At 34.1% G+C, this 24309-nt stretch overlaps 1 protein-coding gene across 1 annotated transcript in view; it reads left to right on the top strand.

Annotated features, from left to right (window-relative positions):
- The window catches only part of KDM6A (lysine demethylase 6A), a 196106-nt gene that overhangs the window by 158750 nt on the left and 13047 nt on the right, over positions 1-24309 (top strand). Inside the window, 9 exon segments of the mRNA XM_069464453.1 lie at positions 2809-2938; positions 4523-4628; positions 5626-5831; positions 7802-7866; positions 7942-8016; positions 8555-8703; positions 12449-12563; positions 16516-16703; positions 17513-17654. Coding sequence (XP_069320554.1) covers positions 2809-2938; positions 4523-4628; positions 5626-5831; positions 7802-7866; positions 7942-8016; positions 8555-8703; positions 12449-12563; positions 16516-16703; positions 17513-17654 — 1176 coding nt within the window.

Genomic DNA, 24309 nt, shown 5'->3' with positions numbered 1-24309 from the left:
GTCCAGAACTCAAAGAAGGGGAAAGCACAGACACAAGAGACTCGATATTTCTGGTCTAGGAGCTGCCTAACAAAAGATGATTAAAGTATAGATGGGTTTATCCACAGAGCACTTTTTCTCCTCATTTCTCTGCCAAATGATGTGGGTAAATTTGAAAGTAAGTTTAAGCTGATAATTTAAGTAATTGGGCGACGAATAATTTTCCCCTACTCTACTTTGCTCAGGGAAAGAGTTTCAAAATGGGAGAAAAGGATTTAAAATGGGATAATCTCCAAATTCTTTCCAATACCTTCTTTCTCTACTTTGGATTTTATATTGAAGTTTCATTATTTGGCTCGAGGTATTCTAAACAGTGTTGGAAACTCATGTGTTCAGAAGATAAAGTCTATTCCTGTTATCTATAGCCCTGCCCTTTGCATTAAGATTGATCAGTAAGTTTTAAGTGGAAAAAATTTATAGTTGTATATAGACAACTATATACTATACATTCATCTGTTCCTTCAGGGAAATTCCTATTTGTTTCACACTTGACTTAACAGGCAGGTAGTTTCAGTGTTTGAAACTCAATAAGAAGCTGCTAGATATGACTTCTTTGTGCTTCAGAGTGCCCTGTTGTTTTCACATATATAGTTAGTTTTTAAATTGACGGCTATTTTTTAATCTGATTCTTGTTTAGTTTATCTTAATGTTGTAGTGGTCGATGGTATACATTAAAAGACAGTTACAATACTTTTCTTCTTTCATTGTTTAAAATTGTGATTGCAACATTTAAGTGGTTGAATCATTATCAGCTCCTTTAGTTATGCCTCACCTTTTTCTTTTCTATTTTAAAATACAGGCAGCAACATTTTTCATTGTTTTGCTTTCCTGTTTGCCTTTTTTTAATTGTTACAGAACTATAAAAATGATAGTGACAGAATTTTGCAAACCCGTCAAACCCTGTTTTCTAGTCTCAACTCTAAATGTCCAGAATGTTGTAGAAGCTTAAATTTTGTTGCCACATTTAATTAGCATGAGATGCTCTTTTATGGTACAGTTTTAATACAGGGCCCGTATCTTTCAGTTTCTTTGGAATATTAATCATTTACTATACAGTAGTACATCCATCTCCTTTTCTGGAAAATAAATTTTATGTATTCTGAGTCATATTTTGTTTAAATTTCAAAGTTAAAGAGTGGCAGATACATTAATACAATTCAGCTTGAAAACTAATATTTTTGTGGATATTATAAATGAATGTTCTATCTTGTATTGGTTTAATTAATTATAATACTTGAATTGTTTCTTTACCAGTCTCTGCCAAGAAATTTCTACTTGTTAATGCAAAAATTCTATGGAGTTTATAAATTAGTACCAGTTTTATACCTAAATCTAAAAGTTTAAATGTATATCTATCTTTAAATGTATAGGGTGTGCATGCTTTATGGAAAAATGTTGAAAACTGGTATAGGTAGACCTAATATTTATTTAACCCTTTAATCTTAACTGTTAGCTTAACTTAAAATTCCAGTTTAGTAACTATTTCACATACTTTTATTTAAAAATCCGTTACTTTAAACTTAATTCATTCCTTTGAGACCTACCATGATGAACTCTTGTTTTTATTAATACTTGGAATTGTAGTTGAAAAATTAAGAAAGTGACACCCACGGTACTATTTAGTATAAGATCATAGCAGTTTATAGCAGTGGAATTTCAAGCCTTAGTTTTCTTTGTGCCAACCAAAACAGGCTGATTTTCAGGATTTTTTGGGTGTAGCAAAAACATAGCAAAATGAGAAAAATTAGTTTTGTTTCAACCTGTGTTCTATAATTTGTGATGAAAAAATTGCTAATTCCTTCTTAAGTTACTCAGTTGACTTCCCACAACAATTAAAATTTTCAAATTCTGACTGAAATTTTAATATGTTTAAAAGTACTTGATATTTTAATGCATCGATTGTTTTTGAGCTTGTAGTAATGGGGTGAGGTAAGTTATAGTTAACCTGGAGTGGTTTGAAATCTCAAGATTATTTGTTGTTGATTTTCCAAGTTGGATAGAAACTTTAAGAAATTGGAAATATTTTTCTTTTTTTCTTGCACTAAAAAAATTATAGTTAGGGAATAATTCTACCCTTTTTTAAGAATTTATAATTTTTATAGACATGATACCTTCATTAAAGGAAAAGAAATCCCAAACACTAGTAAGTAATTATTATATATACAGTGTCAGAGAATGGATAGCAACTATATAAACATTGTTTTTAAAAATTAGTATAATTTGCTATAAAATTTAGTAGATTGGAGTCGTGCTGAACTTTAGTAGTCAAGGAAAATTTTTTTTCAGATTTGAGAAAAGAAAAAAATTTCAGGTTTGAGAGTTGTCACAAAGATATTCTGGTTATAATTGCTAAGATGAGACATAGGAAGAAAGACATTCTGTTTTTACTATCATCTAGACCTTTTGGTTAAGTTAATGTTTTAACATTTGATGAAAACAAATCTGGTGGAGGGGAAATTGGAGCTCATGTTTGTTTTTCAGGTGAAGAAAATAAATTAGAAAATTACAAGCGAAATAAGGAATGTCGTTACAATAATCCATGTCTTTCAATATCTTTTATATTATTTTTTCAATGGAAGATATATATGTAGGAATCAAGATAAATATTTACTGAAATTAATAATCATTCATAGTTTTTTCCTGATGGATCCAAATCTCATGGATTTGTGCAAGTGCCTAGTAATTTAATTAGGACTTAATTCAGGATTTTTTTTCTGTTCTTCTAAATAAATGTACAGCTGATTTATTCTCCCTTCTTCTTTTTTTAAGGAATCTAGGTAAAAATGGCTTATCTAACAGTAGCATTTTGTTGGATAAATGTCCGCCTCCAAGACCACCATCTTCACCATACCCTCCCTTGCCAAAGGACAAGTTGAATCCACCTACACCTAGTATATATGTGAGTCTCAATTGACTGACTAGAAATAAATCAAACCAGTGTTACACCTACTTGTCTTTCATAAAATTTTTCTTTAAATTAATATGAATGCCCTTCAGAAAACATTATAATTATTGATAGAAGCTTAAATACTTTTTGGGGAAAAAAGATGTATTTAAAAAGATTTTATAATAGCATTTTTAAAAATGCCTTCGCAGCTGTTAACTGTGATTATATTAGAATAGTGAGAGATACTTTTTACTGCCCTCATTTTGAACAGTATTAGGCAAAAGCTACCTAAAAGTATAAATTTTTTTGAGTAAACTTGGTTTTAAATATGCATTCTACTAGCTGTATGGACCTTAATATTCATTCTGTTTTTTACACCTATCGAGAAAAAAGATATTATCTGCCTTCAAAAAAAAAGTGAGATCATAAATGTGGTAATAGGTATATGTCACTGAAAAGCATAATAGATTATTAAAACATTTAAAACCAGGTATTAGTTTTACTTTATAGAAATCTAAACATCATTATAGGAAGTTGATAAGAGTTCAATCAAAGCAATTCCTATTTCTGTGACTCCCAAATAGGTCCTCCTACCTCGTGTCCTTCCATCTTCCTGCTTCTACTCCAAATGAAAAAATTTTAAAGTTTTATATATATAGTTAGAGTAATGTACTTAGAATGATCTTGCATCTATAAAATGATACTAGAGTTTGTTTTGTAGATTTGGCCCCTTTGCCCTCTAGAGGCCAAATGTTATATTAATTCTTCCAACCAATAGTTATTGATCCCTTCCTATGTAAGGGAAACACTGGGATAGATACATAATAAAACTTTTAAATTGAGATCTGAGGGGAAAAAATGCAAAATTTTTATCTTTTATGGCTTTTCAGCCTGCTTTCATTTTGATACTATTTTTTTAACACTTAATTTTTTTCTCTGTTCTTTTGTATTATGATTTTTAAAAATCACATAACATAAAATTTACCATCTTAACCATTTCTAAGTGTACAGTTCAGTAGTGTTAAGCATATTTACATTGTTGTGCAACCAATCTCCAGAGCTTTCTTATCTTGCCAAACCGAAACTGCACATTGAACAACTCCCTGTTTCCCTCTCCCCCCAGCTCCTGGTGATCACCATTCTACTTTCTATTTCTATGAATCTGACTGCTTTAGGTACCTCATATAAGTAGAATCATACAGTACTTGTCTTCTTGTGACTGGTGTATTTCACTTAACATAATGTCCTCAAGGTTCATCCATGTTGTAGCATGTGACAGGATTTTCTTTTCTTTTTTTTTTTTTAAGGCTGAAAAATATTTAAAACACTTTGATTTTGAAGTTCAATTTAAATTTCATTTCTCCTAAATATTTTTTTGCAAGATAAAATGGACAAGAGAAATGTATGTGCTTACTATCTAATTAAAATCAGAATCAAAAGACAGTGATAAAATACTGTAAAATATAAAATAGAAATGTCAATATATAAAATGTATTTTATTTAAATTGTGATAAATAATGAATATGAATTTGGGGCATAATATTTAAATGAAACCTCTGTTTTCCTGAGATCTAACCCCATATTTTAATTTTACAGTTGGAAAATAAACGTGATGCTTTCTTTCCTCCATTACATCAATTTTGTACAAATCCAAACAACCCTGTTACAGTAATACGTGGCCTTGCTGGAGCTCTTAAGTTAGGTAAGCTTCAAGTAAAAAATGTACAAAGTTTGTATACTTCTTTGCTATCTTTTAATTTTTAAAGCACTGACAGAAAATTTTTTTTTTTTTTTTTAATTTTTTCATTTGAATATTTTTCTGGCTGTAGGAGTGTTTGTGTCTGTGTGGGTGTTAGTCCCTTCTTTAATCCATGATGTGAATACATGATGGTGATACTGGTTACTCGAAATTTCAAAGTAGTTTTCAAATTTAGCTTTTATTCTTGGTCCAATTATATAATTATGATTTAGGTTAACAGAAAAAATTTTGAGGCCGGGCGCGGTGGCTCACGCCTGTAATCCTAGCACTCTGGGAGGCCGAGGTGGGCGGATCGTTTGAGCTCAGGAGTTCGAGACCAGCCTGAGCAAGAGCGAGACCCCATCTCTACTAAAAATAGAAAGAAATTATATGGACAGCTAAAAATATATAGAGAAAAAATTAGCCGGGCATGGTGGTGCATGCCTGTAGTCCCAGCTACTTGGGAGGCAGAGGCAGGAGGATCGCTTGAGCCCGGGAGTTTGAGGTTGCTGTGAGCTAGGCTGATGCCACGGCACTCACTCTAGCCTGGGCAACCGAGTGAGACTCTGTCTCAAAAAAAAAAAAAAAAAAGAAAGAAAGAAAAAATTTTGAACATAAAAAAAATGTAGGTGAAAATTAGATGCTACTAAGTACTATAGCCCCATAATTATTTCCTGGCGTCTGCAGAAATTAAATAAATAAGTGAAACTTCAGTCCTTGGACCCTTAATTTTTTCTCTATTTGGATGGCATGACAGGTAGGTCCAAGGAAGGCTTCAATGTGTGGTTCTGCAAATGGCACAAAGTTCAGGTTATACAGAGGGCCTGGTTGGTTTTTAGTGGAACTGAATACAATGCCATAAAATGCTTGACCTTTTTTCTTTTTTAAAAAAAATAAGACACTTAAAAATACTATCCTAAATATATTATTATTTATTAACTGTGTTTATTTGTTTATGAAGACCTGGGACTTTTCTCTACTAAAACTTTGGTGGAAGCTAACAATGAACATATGGTAGAAGTGAGAACACAGTTGTTGCAGCCAGCAGATGAAAACTGGGATCCCACTGGAACAAGGAAAATCTGGCATTGTGAAAGTAATCGATCTCATACTACAATTGCTAAATATGCACAGTACCAGGCCTCTTCATTTCAGGAATCATTGAGAGTAAGTATTTACTTTCTGTTGTTTTATAGTTTTAAAGATTATTATTTTTTTTTTTTTTGGAGTTTTAAAAGGTCATATTACTTTTGTAAGCATCTCATTATTTTTGTTACATAAAATACTTTGTAAGTGCTATCCAGTTTGCTCTCAGTGAAGTTTAAGCAAATCTATGGGTTGATAAAGTAAATATCATTATGGGGAAATAGAATTACTGTCTAGCAAGATGTCTCCTTCATTTCTGGGATATTTTTGTTCAGAGCAGGGTTTCTTCGGCACTATTGACATTTTGGGCTGCATAATTTTTTGTGGGGGGGGGCTGTCCTGTGTGTTACAGGATATTTATTAGCATCTCTGGCCTCTCAAAAATTTTTCCAGACATGCCAAATATCCCAGGGAGGCAAAATCACTACTGGTTGAGCACCACTGATTTAGAGGATAAACTAAGTCTCAAGTTTGTCTTACTCTTGCAAAATCTCTAGTCTTGTTTCTTCCCAATTTTTTTTCTTTTGCCAGATTAGCATAGTGTAATCTGATAGACAACTCCTCTAGGAAACATCCGTGTTCTTACCAATCTTAGTCTGTAAAAGAAAACTGAGGAAGAGGTAGAAATTTACAGAAATTATTTCAAAATATATGGAAAATTTAAAAAACACAAATTTGAAAAACAATCAGGATTATTATTAAAAGACCCATAGGCCTTTTAGCACTGAAACCTTACTAAAATCCTCTGGTACTATATTAACTTTGTGAATTCTCCCACAAAATAAACATAAAACATGTAAAAGATGAGTTTATTAAATGTGTTGCTCAAATACTTGTCTGCACAAAGTTGTTTGTTCTTTACATGTCCTACAGCTGACACTTAATGTGTGGCTGAAAGTCTTTAATTTGTAACTCTTTAGATTTTCTTGTCTCTGTTTAAAACCTTTAAAATTCTGCCCTGATTCACATTTTCAATCATAGCAACATTTGTACCTATAAATTGTATATTTGTGTTTCTTTCCCACTGCCACTCCTTGTATTCTACAAAGAAATTCATCTAATAAAAACTGTCCTGCAACCATTATGAGTTGCAGTGAATTCATTTTCCACATAAATCTCTGTAGTTCACACTTTCAGGAGATTTCAACTACATGGTAATATTATGGTCAGAATAGAATAAATAGTAAGCAAGATTCAAAGATCGTCAAAGGAAAATTTGGAGGAGGAAAAAACAGAAATAATTAAGAGGCAGAACATTTAAATGAGAAGGATTCAATAACCAAAGAAAGGATGGTTTTTTTTTAGTATGCTTTGAGGCACGGGCCATTACATGTGAAAAAATTTGACAAACATTCAGAAACTACATTTAAAGGGAGGGAAGCCAAAAGGTAGGTACTGCTAACTTGGATATCATAGAACAGTGTTAAAAGATACTATGTCTGTGATACAAAAATTGTAAAAAGTAATATTTGCATTGAAAAGAACCTGTATTTATTATCCAGCACTTAATTTCCTTACTAATGTTGTAAATATTTTATCATTTGTGTATAATTCATTGTGGAATAAAGATTTAACCCAGGAAGAACTTCCTCTCTTTGTAATCAAGAATAGAGAGCATCTTACCATCTCTATATAGCTATGTATGTGTACATGTTCCTCTGCTAGCTTGGAACATTTATAATCAATATTGGAACTTCTTAGGCCCTTCATCTTTAAGTTTTTTCTCTTGAAAATGGGACAAGTAGGAGAATCTATAGTATAACTTTGTGGCTAGTGGAGGAGGTTGGATACCGTGCCAGTGAGATTTGACTTTTTTTATTTATTTAATGTGGTCTTTGAAGAAATTTTCATGTGTAAGAGGCTTATAGAAACTTAGTTTCAAAACATAGATAATACCATTCAATGTGCATGTGAACCTTTTTCATTTTTTTGATGGAAAGAATTACCAGTTTTAGAATACTAAGCTAGTATGCTTTTTGCTTAATCTATAGGAAGAGAATGAGAAAAGAAGTCATCATAAAGACCACTCAGATAGTGAATCTACATCTTCAGATAAGTAAGTGATTTTTAATGTCCACCAAGTATTTCTTTTTAAAAGATATGTTGCTAATATTGTCTCTTTTTTTTTAAGTTCTGGGAGGAGGAGGAAAGGACCCTTTAAAACCATAAAGTTTGGGACCAACATTGACCTGTCTGACGACAAAAAGTAAGTCCTTCTGTGAATCGATGCACAGAGTTATCCTTTGCAAGATTGGGAATTGTCTACAATTTCCTCTCCTGTTTCATTCCTTGTCATTTTTCTAAGTTGACATAAGAATTTAAGCTAAATTATTTTTGCTATGTTTTACAATTAAATTGTTTTCTTTGACTTGAAACTCTTGTACAGTTTTTCATCAAGACTCTGTCTTTCTGCTAATTACATAATCACAAACTTCTCATTTTTAATTATGTGAAATAGAATTCTAGAAAATATATATTTATAAAATATACAATATAACTATAAAAATAGAAATTTGGGTTTTTTCCCTTTTATTTGAATGGTCCGTAGTTTTTATGCTTCTTTTCATTGGGAAGTTTTCTTTGGAAAAATGTAAAAATTTAAGCATTCCAGTATTTCCTATGCAAAAGGGAAATATTTATAGATTTAATTGTTTTTGTTTTGAGCACAAAGGTTTTTAAGAAATGGTTAACTTCCACAAATATTTGTAGCAGGGTTTCACTTTTGATCTGTTATCTTATTGCAGGTGGAAGTTGCAGCTACATGAGCTGACTAAACTTCCTGCTTTTGTGCGTGTCGTATCAGCAGGAAATCTTCTAAGCCACGTTGGTCATACCATACTGGGCATGAACACAGTTCAACTATACATGAAAGTTCCAGGGAGCAGAACACCAGGTAATTTTTATGAACCAACATATCATACAATTGAAAACAGAATTAATCAAAAGAATCTTTCCATTTATAATGAATAAAACTGAAAGGATTATTCCTATTATAAGATTAGACTCTTTAAATGGGCTCAGATGATTAAGATTTTTCCCCTTTGCGTTATCTTTTTAACAGCCCAGAATCATTATAACAAGTGAATCTGGATAATAGTCATTGGAGCACTCCTGGGAAAATAAGTCCCTGTAGCCTAAAGACCCTGTTGTTGATCCCATCTACTGCAGAGAGTGATGAGTGCAGTGTTTTCTAAACTTTTTTAAAAGCCACAATAAAAAGTATATTTTATATCATGACCTAATGTACATGTATGTATGTATACAGTAACAGTTTTTTCGAACAATACATTTTCTAACCTATTCCATTCTATTTCATTTAAAAAAGAAAGTGTAAGTTGCAACTCAATGGTTTAAAAAGCACTTGATGTGGAGACATTCCTAGACTTATCCTGGTACCTAGTGTGGATTTTGCAACTAACTAGACCTGTCACTTTTGGCAAGGTACATTCCTTCTCCAGGTCTTTTCCTTCATTTGTAAGATGAAGTACGTTGTTTTTAGACCTAAAATTTTCATCCACCTCTAATGTACCATCTTCTCTGTGCTCCCTTGGATTGACATGAAATTTCACAGGGTGATGTTCAAAATACTTAACAATTGTAACAACCCCTGCACTGATCAATTAGAAGAGATACTGATGCTAACTAGTTCAGCTGTACCAGTGCCTATGGGCTGCATACCTTAAGAATTGTTTCAAAGTGGGGCCATGCTTACTTCTGGGTAACATAGGTGAGTGGTTCCCTGCCCTGGCTTCTCATTTGTATTTCCTGGTAAGCTTTTTAAAAATATATAATTCGGCCGGGCGCGGTGGCTCACGCCTGTAATCCTAGCACTCTGGGAGGCCGAGGTGGGTGGATCGTTTGAGCTCAGGAGTTCGAGACCAGCCTGAGCAAGAGCGAGACCCCACCTCTACTAAAAATAGAAAGAAATTATATGGACAGCTAAAAATATATATAGAAAAAATTAGCCGGGCATGGTGGCACATGCCTGTAGTCCCAGCTACTCAGGAGGCTGAGACAGGAGGATCGCTTGAGCTCAGGAGTTTGAGGTTGCTGTGAGCTAGGCTGACGCCACGGCACTCACTCTAGCCTGGGCAACAGAGTGAGACTCTGTCTCAAAAAAAAAAAAAAAAAAAATATATATATATATATATATATATATTTGATTAATCTCTGAGATTGAGATCCAGGCATGAGTATTTGAAAAAAGAAAAAGTTCCCCAGGGGATCCTTTTATATCGCCAGGATTAAACCCACTGGTTATAGTTTTTATCCTCAGGCCATTGGAACCCTGATTCTGTGATATTTTATCCATAGTTGGATAAAAACTTTCTGGAATAAATGGTGGAAGAGCTATGTTCTGTTCCCTACTGTCATTAGACACTGATATAAATATTGGGCAAGCTATTTGAACTCTCTAGAGTTAGTTTTCCTATGTATTTAATATCAGATTAGTTCTATAAAGATTCATTTTCATTGGAAATGTCTCTCATCCAATTTGAATTATTTTATGCAAATAGCATCCTCCAATTAGGAAGAATCCCCTTTTCATTACAAATCTAAGGAAAAAGCAAAGTTGACAGATTATATTTTTGTCACTTGTGCCTAGATTGTTCAGGGTTTTTTGTTTGTTTATATGGCATTGGTCTTCCAGAAGTATCTGTGCAACCTTAAAGAATTCTAGGATAGTGCTGTCCAATAGAAATATAATGCAAATCACATATATAATTTTAAATTTTTGGTAGTCACGTTAAAGTAAAAGAGGTGAAATTAATTTTAACCCAATATATCCAAAATATCATTTCTTTTTTTCTTTCTTTTTTTTTTCCTTTGAGGCAGAGTCTTGCTCTGTTCTAGAGTGCTGTGGCGTCAGCCTAGCTCACAGCAACCTCAAACTCCTGGGCTCAAGCAGTCCTACTGCCTCAGGCTCCCGAGTAGCTGGGACTATAGGCATGCACCACCATGCCTGGCTAATTTTTTTTATATATATTTTTAGTTGTCCAGATCATTTCTTTCTATTTTTAGTAGAAACGGGGTCTCTCTCTTGCCCCGGCTGGTCTCGAACTCCTGACCTCGAGCTATCCTCCCCGCTAGGCCTCCTAGAGTGCTAGGATTACAGGTGTGAGCCACCGCGCCCGGCCCAAAATATCATTTCAGTATGTAATCAGTATAAGATGATAGACATTTTTTACATTTTTTTATATTAAGTCTTTGAAATCTAATGTGTACAGTGTAATTATTGCACATTACAATTCACATTTCAAGTGGTTGTCATATTGGACAGCACAGTCAGTCTTAGAAGAAATGTATAGTTTAATTAGTTCAACTGAATTTAAAAAACATTATTTTGGGGTAAACACTTTGTTCCTGGAGTCTTCATGATCAGATGTGTGTGTGTTCTAAACTGTAAAGAAGCTCTCAGGTTCTACCCTAAGAGATTTGAATTTAGATGGCAGAGTCCCACTATCTCTAAATTTAATTAGGCTAAATTTTATTTAGAGTCCATGCCACAGGCAATTTCAGCCATCTGTCTGTAGTAGGTGACAATTTTAAGTACTGAGTACCACAGAGGCGCTTACGTGATAACAGTTCTAGGGTAGGCAAAACAAAGAGGAGCCCCTTACATCAGTCCTTTGAGAAAACCCCAGTTAGGTCAAAACAGACACACACAGTTCCTTGGGAACAGAGTCTGTTCTGTTCCTTCCAGAACCAGGGACACTCACACCAGGATCATAGATTTTAAATCCACTGCCCCACCAGCAATGAGAGTGGGACTAGAGTAAATTAAAGTGCCACAAAAATCTACCAAATTGTCACCTTTCTACTGGTCAAGCATTCGCTTGGTTGCTATAAACCTTTGACTGTCTCTGAGTTCTGGCAAGGCTGATTCTAACAATTTTAGCTAGGTTTGTTTTGGTGTTTTGGGAGAGGGACAGATCCCCAGAGTTCTCTAATCTGCCATTTTTGCTGATATCACTTCCTAGAGCAGCTACATTTTGAAATCTAGGCTTCTTGCCTCTTCTTGATGTCTTAATACAGCTTATGAGAAATGGAGATTAGTTCATAAGGAAACAATGGTAATGATTTCTATAACGCCTAATATTTATTGCTTACTATGTACAGATGGTTCCCAACTTAATTAAAATGATTCAGCTTATAATTTTGGAACTTCATTATGGGTTTATCAGGGTATCAAATGCATTTTCAGCTTAAATGATATTTTTCTCCTTACGATGGGTTTATTGGCATATAACCCCATCATAAGTTGAGGAGCATCTATATTAGGCACCATTGTAAGCATTCATTATTTCTTTGGTCTTCAGAACAACTCAGCAATTTATAGGAATTGTTATCTGCTCTTACATATAAGGAAACTGAGTCAGAAAGGTTTAGCAACTTGCCCAGGTTCATGTAATGACTAAGCCAAAGAGCCCTGGCTCCCGAGCCTAAGCTCTTAACCATGATTTTATACTGTCTTTCATGGAAGCTCTAACTGCATAAGCTAGGAGTTGACAGAAAAATGTTGCAATGATAAAGAACTGAATACCACCATTGAACATTTGTAAGGTTTCATTTCTAAAGACCCATTTTTCTGTAGAACTTATAGTATGCTGATTAACTTTTTTCTTTTCATGTTTCAGGTCATCAAGAAAATAACAACTTCTGTTCAGTTAACATAAATATTGGCCCAGGTGACTGTGAATGGTTTGTTGTTCCTGAAGGTTACTGGGGTGTTCTGAATGACTTTTGTGAAAAGTAGGTGTCCAAACTAATTTTCTTTAAACATAATTATTAGAAAACAGTAATTGTAAAGGACAATTTGCCAATTTATTTTAAATGATTTAATTTCAACCCTATTATTTTATGTTATTGGAAATACTTTAAGAAAGATGCCATGAAACCACTACATGCAATAGTGCTAGTCATGAATTTAGAAGATAGAAAGATTGAGTTATCAGTTTAATTTAAAAAATGATACATAAATACTTGTTTATTTGAAAGGTGTGTATTCTAAGAAAAATTGTTATATTATAAATGGTTTTAGGAAGTGGAAGGAATTCTATAATTGAGGACCCTTATAGGTTGTGAATAACTCAAACTTGAACATGTTACTCTTTGCCATATCATCACAATATAAATTCTTTTTTTGAAACAGAGTCTCACTTTGTTGCCTGGGCTAGAGTACCATGGCATCAACCTAACTCATAACAACCTCTAACTGCTGGGCTCAAGCGATCCTCCTGCCTCAGCCTTCTGAGTAGCTGGGACTACAGGCGTTCGCCACCACAGCAGGCTAATTTTTTGTTTCTATTTTTAGTTACCTGGCTGATTTTTTTTCTATTTTTAGTAGAGATGAGGTCTTGCTTTTGCTCAGGCCAGTCTCGAACTCCTGACCTCAAGCGATCCTCCCACCTCAGCCTCCCGGATAGTTAGGATTACAGGGGTGAGCCACTGCACCTGGCCTATAAAAACTGGCAACTTTTCCTATAAAGAAATTTTATAAAATTTAATTAACTGCTTCAAATTTTCTCTAATTTTATAGTGGAAGTATTCCTTTCCTTAAGTTCTAGAAATAGCCTTTATTTCTATGTCTTGTGTTAAAAAGTACCTTGGAATTTTTTTTCATTCACTTAAATTTAATTATTTGCCTAGATAGAACCTTATTCTCTTTCTCCTTTTCTAAAAAGCACTCTTATGTAAGCACTTAATATTTTTGTTTCATAACAACATTGGAAAATTATTATGGAATAAAAATTTAAAAACATAAATTATATATACATTTGGTGTAATGCCCCCACCCCAATTAGATAAAGGGGGAAAAAAAAACCAAAAAATGTTTACATGTGAGATTACTTTGAAAACTAATTATACACATATTCTGCATACTAACTTGTAATTTCTTCCTTTGGCTTAAGGACCTTTGCTATAAATATTTGGATTTAGTAAGAAGTACATCACAGTTGAAAAACAAAAAAGATATTAATCCAAAATTTTTTTATATACAAGCAAGAGATAATTTTCCTGTATTGTCTTTGCAGTTTAACATGTTGGTTTTCTTTAATGTAAGAAAGCCAAAGACTAAGAATTTTAAAATTTCATATATACTGATGAAATAACCGGGTCTGCTTTAATCTGTACTTTTTTTTATGGATCAGCAGTCTAGTAGCAGCAGAGAAAGAACATTGTCATGTGGAAAATCTCCATTGTGCTACATAAAGATTTTTATTTCTTTAACTTTGAGATAGTAGTATGTATAGTGATCCTTGTTCATTATTTTTGAGTAGGAATTGGCTATTTTTAGGGTACAGTTTCTTTCCTATCTAAATGGGGAGGTGTCTTGGGAACAAAGATAATTAGAAGACGCAGATGATGTCCAAAAAGCTTGAGCTTGGGGATAATAAAAATATCAAGTTAATATGAAGGGTTAGGTAAATTTAATAACTAAGTTGCAAAAATAGCACTTGCTACTTCAGCATTTCACTGTAATTTTGTTTCACATAAAGATTGCTGTTTTTGATATTGTCTGTAGTTTATGATTTTAATACCTGTCTTGAAATAAGCATTCTTTTGAAAATATTAAAGCAATGCTTGCTTTTTTTGTAAGTTTGATTTTTTTTTTACTTAGATGTTAATTATTTATGATTGCTTGCTTCCTTTTGAGTAGAAAATTTTCTCCAATTTTATGATGGCAAATGGGTGAAATAGGGCTAAGATTTGTGTTCATAACCATTTTTTTTGCTTTATTAGGAAACTTTTTCTGTACTATATCTACTTAGCCTTATCACAAACAATAAGCCAATCCTTATCTCCTGACAGGCTACCTCTGGCAATCTATTCTAGACTTTCAAGAGTAGACTTCAGGGCTGGGCGCGGTGGCTCACGCCTGTAATCCTAGCCCTCTTGGAGGCCTAGTGGGGAGGATCACTTGAGGTCAGGAGTTCAAGACCAGCCTGAGCAAGAGTGAGACCCCGTCTCTACTAAAAATAGAAAGAAATTATCTGGACAACTAAAAATATATATAGAAAAAATTACCCAGGCATGGTGGCACATGCTTGTAGTCCCAGCTATTCCAGAGGCTGAGGCAGAAGGATTGCTCGAGCCCAGGAGTTTGAGGTTACTGTGAGCTGGGTTGACGCCATGGCATTCTAGCCCGGACAACAGAGCAAGACTCTGTCTCAAAAAAAAAAAAAAGAGTAACCTTCAGCTTTTTTAAGGGGAAAAAAAAGTTGAGACTAAAGTTCCATCTAGATCAGAGGTTGGCAAATTTTTTTTCAACAACGGGATGGATGATACCTTAGGCTTTGCAGGTCATATGGTCTCTGTCACAACAGTGTCATAGCACAAAAGCAGTCACAGATGATACATAAATGAATGGGCATGGCTGTATGCTAATAAAAGTTTTATTTACAAAAACAGGCAGTGGGCTGAATTTGGCCCATGGGCCATAGTTTGCCAGTCCTTGATCTAGATAAAAAATTAAATTTAAACCAATGAAAACAATTTAAAAGTAAACTCTATCGTATACTTTAGCACAAGACACAAAGCAAAGGTTATTTCTTAGATCTTAAGGAAAGGAACATTTTCACAATGCAAGTTCTTCCCAAAAATACAAAATCTGAAGTATTAATTGAATTTTATAAAATTCTTTTATTAGAAAAGTTGCTATGTAGTTTAAAAGTACTTCATGTCATGATGGATAGTAAGAAGCCAGTTATTAAAATAAATGCTTAGTAATATGACCTGTAGAATGTTTCTAAAGTATATTGGTGGTTAGTGGTCATGGTTATTTGTGCATGTGTGTTGTGTGATTGTTCATTTTTTGGCAAAATTGTTTTCAACTACATAGTTTTAATCAGCTAATCATCAGAACTGTATAGAGACTGATATCCTGTCTCTCTTTTCCTCCTTATGGTTCAAAACAGCAGTAGAGACCATTTCTGTCTTCTCCTTTCCCTCAAAAATTAAGAGAAGTTCCTAGTACTTAGATTGCCACAGTGTTACTGTTTATGGATTTAAATGACTTAATGTCAACTCCACCTTCCATTTCTTTTAGGGATTTCTAGGTACTCCAGGGTTCAATTAAAAATAGTCTGTATTGAAATGAAGTTAAAACTTAATGTATATAAGTGTTACTTGAAAGTAGCTTTGGATTTCATTGGAATCTTTGAAAAATCGATCTAAGGTAGTAATTCTAATCTTTAGATAAGTCATCCAATATTCAACTGTAACATATTAACTGCCGTGTGAGTTGTACTTAACTCACGTTAGTTTTGAGCCCAGGGCCTCATGAAGCAAAACCTGGGCAAAACCTTGCACTTGGTTTATGAAAATCTTACTTGTTGATGTTCTTACTGTTACAATTAATATTGGCAAATTAATTCTAAAAATGTGGATTAAATGAAGAGAAGTCAATAAATTTTGTTTTTCATTAAATTAGAAAGGATTGTTTTGTTATCAAAGTTTTTATTCTATTTTTGTAATAAAATACCATGGCCCCAAGGAGAAAAATTTTTTTCTAGTGTGACAGTCAATGTGTTAAATTTCACACTCTTTCCGTACATATAGCAGATCTTATTGCACAAGCAATTAAGTTTCAATGAAATGAATGAACATTTTTTTTTTTTCAAGTTTTGACATTTTCTTCCAGTCTTATTAAGGAGCTTACTAAAGTACTTGATCCATTTGCATTATTTTTTTCTTATTTCAGAAATAATTTGAATTTCCTAATGGGTTCTTGGTGGCCCAACCTTGAAGATCTTTATGAAGCAAATGTTCCAGTGTATAGGTTTATTCAGCGACCTGGAGATTTGGTCTGGATAAATGCAGGCACTGTTCATTGGGTTCAGGCTATTGGCTGGTGCAACAACATTGCTTGGAATGTTGGTCCACTTACAGGTATCTTAAAGAATATGCTAAAAAAAAAGTTTATAAAGGATTATATCTGATAGATCTGTTCTTTTTTTTCCTTGAGATACAACTCACTAAAAATTATAAGAAGAATGTCCCCTTGCATAGAATTTTAATTTGTAGTACAATAAATTAAATTCAAGTTAACAAAATGGAAATCTAAGACCATAGATCTCAACAAATAACAAGTTTATGTCTTTATATACATATGTCTTTATATACTTAGTATAATTTTTAGAGTACTTGGTTTTGTTTTATAAGAAACCCTTTATGGGAGAAAGCAAAGTAGAAATTCATTCTTTCAAAAAAATTTTTTAAATCTGGTATGTCATATGAATAGCCCTATCATGTCAAAATCTGTTGGAATTATGCCTGCCTTCAGGCAGTATTCATTTAAGATTAAGAATATGGCCTTTGGAGCCAAAAAGACCTGGATTAGAACCAGGACCTGGCTCTTGTAACTTTGGGCAAGTTATTTAACCTCTCTGGTCCTTGATTTCTTTGTCTGTATAATGGAAATAATAAAATTAATAAGGTGATGGTAAAGATCAAATGAATGAGAAAATGGATAAAAATAGCTCAGCACAATGCCTGGTACATAGTCATAGGAAGTGCTCTTTACATGATTGCTACTACTATTATTACTACCATAATTATCATAAAACATAAAAATTATTTTTATAGTGTTTTGAGGTTTTTGGAATTGGTGTTGAAGATATCACCTGAGAGGGTGATAATGGTTATCTTCATATCTTTTCATACTTTGGGTTGCTTTATAACTGTTTTTTTTTTCCTAGCCTGCCAGTATAAATTGGCAGTGGAACGGTACGAATGGAACAAATTGCAAAGTGTGAAGTCAATAGTACCCATGGTTCATCTTTCCTGGAATATGGCACGAAATATCAAGGTCTCAGATCCAAAGCTTTTTGAAATGATTAAGTAAGTGCTTTCTAAAACTGCTGTAGTCCCTCTCTTTGGGGAGTGTTAACTATTAAATTTTTTTTTCCCATGGAATTAATGTTGATATAAAACAAAATGGTCCAGAAGTCTAGCAATATGTAATATGAAAATCCACATGTTAAAAATATCTTTCCCTTTCAAAGAGTCAGCCCACTATGGTACATAAAGGAACAAAGACACATAAATGATTCTAAACCAGTAGATTAACAAACCTGTGTTTCTTCCCCACTTGCCCCTGAAACACCTAATTTCTCAAGAGAACTTTAGTTTTAATATTGAAAGTCTGCCTTTAGAAACTGAGGTGAGAATGGCATTGCAGAATAATTGTTGTTAACAGAGAAATTAGCAGTTAATATAGGGATTTAACTAAAATGTTAATTTTTTATTGTTTTAATTAATTGTCCTTCATATAACTGTCCCTTAGTGGCTTTAAAAACTTTAATGCAAGTTATATAAATCCTTATATAATGACTTAGTTTGAATACATCTATACTAGTAAGCTTCTCATTTGTTGTCACAGTTTCTATCCTAGCTATTTTGTAAATCTACTTAAAGGTAATATCTTCAAACAGTGCTATATAGCAGTGTTTCCCTAAAACTATGTTTTCTGTTACTACCTCTGCCCCCAAAAGGTGGGAAGTCTGGTCAAGGAAATATAGGAAATGATGGATTAAGTAAAGTCCAACAAGTCCCTTACTTTAAAATTTAAAATTTTTTTTAAATTTTTTGTAAAATATTTTAGATGCTGTATGTGTTGATGTGTTTTGTGAATGAGGGAGAAGAATTATACAGTATTTCCCAAACTTATTTGACCAGTATTTTTTGAAGAATTGATTTTCTCAAAAATTCATTTTGGAATACACTGCTTTATACTCACTGATAAAATAAGCTTGTCTTAGTCTTTTGTTAAAATAGTATTTACGTTAAGTACTTATCCTGCAGGTATATTAATTTGGTTACCAGGTGGTGTTTTCAAAATACTGTCTTTTGAAAGTAATCCTGGCTTATTAAAATAATTTCAAACCTAAATCCAAAATTTTATTAAACCAGAATTGCAGGGCCAAGGTAACATGTCTATGAATTATCTGATGACACAGTCCTTTATCAGTTGTTTTATCTAGTTCTGGGCAAAAGGGGTAGGGGGAGACAGAAAGGAACAAAAACCAAATCTTAGCAAGTAATGTGCAAATCCTTTACAACATTGGATCTTAGGCTCCATGGTCTCTATAAATATAATTAGTAGGGGGAGTGGAAGTGGAGAATTATCTTACCATTTACCCTATCATGTCTCAGAATGGTACTTTGGTCTGAATAGCAAATTTAGTGTTACTTTTGGGGAAAAGAATGACCTAAAGTCACTGAAGATGTTTAGTAAGTTGGAGGTAGGCAAAAACTAGATGCTAATTCAGATCACTTGAAGGTAGAGGGATAGTTCGATATAGAAGCCACTTATCTAAGAGTTTGTATAGGCTGAAAGTGACTACATTTTGGATAGATTATGATTTTGCAATTGGAAAGGATTTTTAAGGTCGTTTAGTCAACTCCTACTTAATATAGTAATCCCATCCATATCCTCCATAATTTGTGGTCATCCAATGACTTCTTAAATATGCTCTTCACCTCACTGTAATTCCTGAAAGTTCCTTACAAATTGGCCTACAATCTACCTGTCGTTTGGTTCCAATTCCTGAAATATATTTGGGGTTTATGCAGAATAAATCATATTCAACAAGTGATGGACAACCAACTGTATGCCAGCCACTGTTCTAGGCACTGATGATAGACATGGCAGTGTATAAGATGAAATCCCTATCCTCTGGGGACTTAAATTTCTAGTGAAGCAAGACAGATCCCCAAATATAATTTATTTATATGAATAAGGTAAAATAGAATAATATTTGGGAGGGGTAGGGAGTGGAAATATGGGGATAGGGAAGGTCGGAGTGCTTCTTTTGCTAAAATAGGGAAGGTATCTAAGAGGGTGAGTTTTGTGCTTATTCCAAAATAATCAGATGAAATCAACTATGCAAAGATCTAGGAGTAGAACATTTCCAATCCAGAGGAAAAGTGAAGGCTGAATTCAGAATAACTTTGGCATGTTTATAGGACAAAAAGGCCAATGTGGCTTTAGCAGAATGAGAGAATGGAAGAGTGGTAGTGTTAAGCTTAATGAAGTAAGCAGAACAAGATCATATATGGACTTTTAGGACATAGTAACAAGTTTATATATTGATTCTAAGTGTTACAGCTCACCATTAGGGGATTTTAACCAAGAAAGAAATAGGTGCCGATTTAAACTTTGGAAAATGGATCTGGTTGCTTTGTGTAGAATGGATTCCAAGGGGCAAGGTTAAAAATAAGGAGGACAAATTAGGAGGCAATTGCCATAGTACAGACCAACCTGGACAGAGATTTACCCGTGGAAGTGGAGAGAAGGGATCAAACTAGGAACCATTGTGGAGCTAAAGCTTATAGAATTTGCTCATAGATTGTGTGGTAGGGTGAGAGGGAAAAAGGAACCAAGGAAAGATTGTTAACATATTTTGTTCTTCTTCCTCCCTGATCTTTATTAATTTAAACATCAATCACCTCTGTCATCTTTTCCATTCCCTACCCCAGACTCATCATCCTTGTCATCCTTCTAGATTCCTTCCAGTTTATCATTGTCCCTCTTAGTATTTGAAATGTTGGGCATTGACACTTGTATTGCTTATTATAAAGTTGTCTTGTTGAAATTGGGCACACAAAATTTGGGTGTTTTTCCACTTACAATGAGTGGTTATACTGTTGTTCCTTATACATTCCTTTTTTCTTTTAAATCTAAATGCAGTTACATTCTTATCTGTACTCTGTTTTACCCTGCACTACAAAATATCTAATCATTTAAATCTTGATTGTATTCCTCATCATATTAAGAATTCTGCACCCAGCTTGAGTTGTCATGAGATGTGATTAGCAAGCTTTTTTTTGTCATCACACTGATTGAAAATGTTAACCACAAGACCAGACCCCTACACCTTGCTTTATAAGCTTCCCTTTTAAAATACAGTCATTCAGCCATTGCTAAAAATGCAGCCAACATTACTCCCTTTCTTTCAGTTAATGAGTCTTTGCTTACTGTGTACAGGGGTCTGGACTAGGCACTCAGGATTTGTAAGTATTTGGTATAGGTCTTGTGTTCAAGTCAGTACATTTAATTAGATTGAAAGAAATACAGTGATCGATCACTGAATTCTTTCCAGCCCATGAAATCAGAAAAGTGTTTTTAAACTGTGCATTCTGGGGAAGAATGTGTTTTGTGTGAAAAAGTGGAAGCAGGGAGAGGAGAAAAGAATGGCACCCAAAACCAGCTTAAGACCAAACTTTTGCACCATCAGAGAGAGACCTCATTTCATCCAGAAAATAATAGTATAGTATACATCCATACCGTGTCTCTTTTTTTTTTTTAATTTTTGTTATTGATACATAATAATTGTACATATTCATGGAGTACATGTTACATCTTGATACAAGCACACAACATACAATGATCAAATCAGGGTAACTGGGACATGATTCACCTGAAACATTCATCATTGCTTTATGGTGGGAGCATTTGAAAACTTCTAGCTATTCTGAAATACAATAAACTATTGTCAACTATAGTTGCCCCGCTGTACCACTGAACATCAGAACTTCTTCCTTGTATTTAACAGAATTATCCCTTCACCAACACCTCTTCATTACCCCTTCCCACCACCCTTAACCAATCTTTAGTAGCCAACATTCTATTCACTGCTTCCTTGAGATCAAATTTTTTTTTTTTTAGGTCCCATATATGAGTGTGAAAATGAAATATTTGTCTTTCTGTGCTTGGTTTATTTCACTTAAAATAATGTCCTCCAGCTCTATCCATGTTTCTGCAAATGACAAAATTTCCCTCTTTTTCATGGCTAAATAATATTCCATTGTGTACATACACCACATCTTTTTTTTCCATTTGTCCCTTGATAGACCCTTAAGCTGATTCCATATTTTAGCCATTGTGAATAATGCTGCAATAAACACTGAAGTGCAGATATCTTCTGGTTACATTTTATGTCTTTGCCTCACCCAAGCGAGGTCATACCATCTCTCTTAAGTACAACATAGTCATGTTTTCCTCCAGTAAAGGAATAAATCCCTGTTATTCAGCTGAGCACCAGGCACAGTATTTGGCTTACATAGAGAGGCCCTATTGTATGAAAAATTCTAGTCTTCAACTGCTAAAATCATACTCAGCATGGTAATATTCAGAGGAACTCTCTAGAGAAATAGCAAGTGTATACTCACTCCAGGTCATCTTCTTTTCCTCCAGCTCTCATTCTCTCTCCAACACGTACCTCCTTTGCCCCTGCCCCTGACTTCCTTCCCTACTGTGTATTTGCATGATCTTAAATGTATATGTGATACAACTTTGCTAAATGTGTGTTGAAAACAATTGGTGGTACATTTTGGCTTGAGCACAATGTATGTGATGAGTAGTAGAATAAGAGGTAGTTGTGAAAGTTGCTTAGAGGCAGATCACACTTTGTATACCAAATTTAAGACTTTGTTGGAGAATTCTTGGTGGAATTTTAATTAACATGATCTAATTTAAGTTTCATAAAGATCTTTCTAGCTGTTAAACTTTTGGGTGATAAGAGGAGTAAGTCAAAGATCCTTTGGCTTTTCAAGTCTGGGTTCTTAGATGGATTGGTAATAATGTTATTAATAGTTAATAAATCCAGTTTGGTTCTTAGCCAAGTACTGTGCAAAGTGCTTCCCAGACTGTATCTCAGTTATTTCTTACAGCATCCCGAGGTCATCCAATTGGTTAAAGGTAGAGCCAAGATTTAAACCCATGTCTATCTTATGTGAAAGCACTTGTATCTGTGGCACATGACTTCATTTGGGGGCAAGTTTGAGAAGAAGTAGGATAGAACTATTTAGAAGAAGCTGACTGACCAGGGAGTCTTCTACCCAATGGTTTGTGATTGCCTTGAGAGGAAGAGAAAGGGAGGAGTTGGGGACTGAACTTGGGGGAATATGTGTATTTAAGAAAAGGAAATAGGCGAACTAGATAAAGATCAGAGGAGAGCATGGAGAATGTATTGTTACAGAAATAGGAAGGGGGTCTTTTCCCACAAGCACAGTTTTGCTGTAAAATTGTTATATCCACATCATTGCTTTGGTCCTCAAATCTAGTCTCCTGCCAAAAAGTGAAGTGGTATTGTTTTGTTCAGGCTTGTGAACTGTGCCACTTCTAATAAACAGTTCTCCCTTGCCTTTCCTTCCCTCTGCTTTCTTCATCTCCTGTTCACGCTACTGTCCACACAGTCTGCCTTTCTACTCTCAGTATACCCAGCACTTCTTTTCCTGAGGTCACCAATGACAAACTATTCTAAATATGCAAAGGCACAAATGTAAACTTGCTTTTAAAAATCTACCTTTAAAGTCTAGCATGTGAAGTGCCTCAAATCTGACCCCTACTTACCTTATCAGTCATTTCTCCCACTGCTGCCTTTAAACGTGTGCTTGAATTGTTTTCTATTTATTTTTACAACTCTTATTTGCTATTTTAAACCATCTTTAATATGAACTACAAGTTTTATATCTTCCCCTTTTCCTTTGAATCATCTTTTAATAAAGCATTAATTCTGTATATGTTGAGCATGTGAATTGTAGGCCATTTTAGAAGAAAAAATATCAATTAAATGTAAGGAGTGAAATGGAGAGGATATACAAATATAATCTTTCTTAACTCTCTGCCTGAATTGTTACTTTTAGTTCTTAAATACTGTGAATCTACAAATATATGCTTTTTAGGTTTTCATAGTTAAGTGATAAGTCCACCCAACCAAAAAGAATGTAAGCAAAATTTACCTTGTGCCTTCTGATCTACTTACTCCTTCAGCTCTACCTAGTGCTTTCCATTCTTTCATTCAGTAAATATATATTGTGAACTGAATTGGTACCCAGGTATTGTGGTAGGTAAAAAGGATTTGATCACTTCTTAGACTGCTCAAAATGAATGGAGAAACAGCCTAAGCATTAAAACATGTGATCTTTAATGATAGAGATATTGGTAAGAAATAATGGAGCAGCACAGACAGAGAAAGGCACTTCTGAGAGAGAGGCAGATTCATGAAAGGCTTCACAGAATTACAACAGCTCCACAGTCTCATATCCTAAACCCTTTAGGCCAAATGTGTTTTGGAATTAAGAATTTTTTGGATTTAAAAAGGTAATAGACTGCATTTGTAATATATTTTACCTTCCCAGCAGGGTCTGTTGCAGTATCATGGAATCAAACATATTCATATTTCTTTTTTTTTTTTTGGAGACAGAGTCTCACTCTGTTGCCCAGGCTAGAGTGAGTGCCGTGGCGTTAGCCTAGCTCACAGCAACCTCAAACTCCTGAGCTCAAGTGATCCTCCTGTCTCAGCCTCCCGAGTAGCTGGGACTACAGGCATGCACCACCATGCCCGGCTAATTTTTTCTCTATATATTTTTAGCTGTCCATATAATTTCTTTCTATTTTTAGTAGAGATGGGGTCTCGCTCTTGCTCAGGCTGGTCTCGAACTCCTGAGCTCAAACGATCCGCCCACCTCGGCCTCCCAGAGTGCTAGGATT

The sequence above is a fragment of the Eulemur rufifrons genome, chromosome 30, assembly GCF_041146395.1.
Source record: "Eulemur rufifrons isolate Redbay chromosome 30, OSU_ERuf_1, whole genome shotgun sequence".
In the NCBI taxonomy this organism is placed as follows: Eukaryota; Metazoa; Chordata; class Mammalia; order Primates; family Lemuridae; genus Eulemur; species Eulemur rufifrons.
Note: the sequence above shows the minus strand (reverse complement) of the source record. Positions and strands in the feature narration are given on the sequence as shown.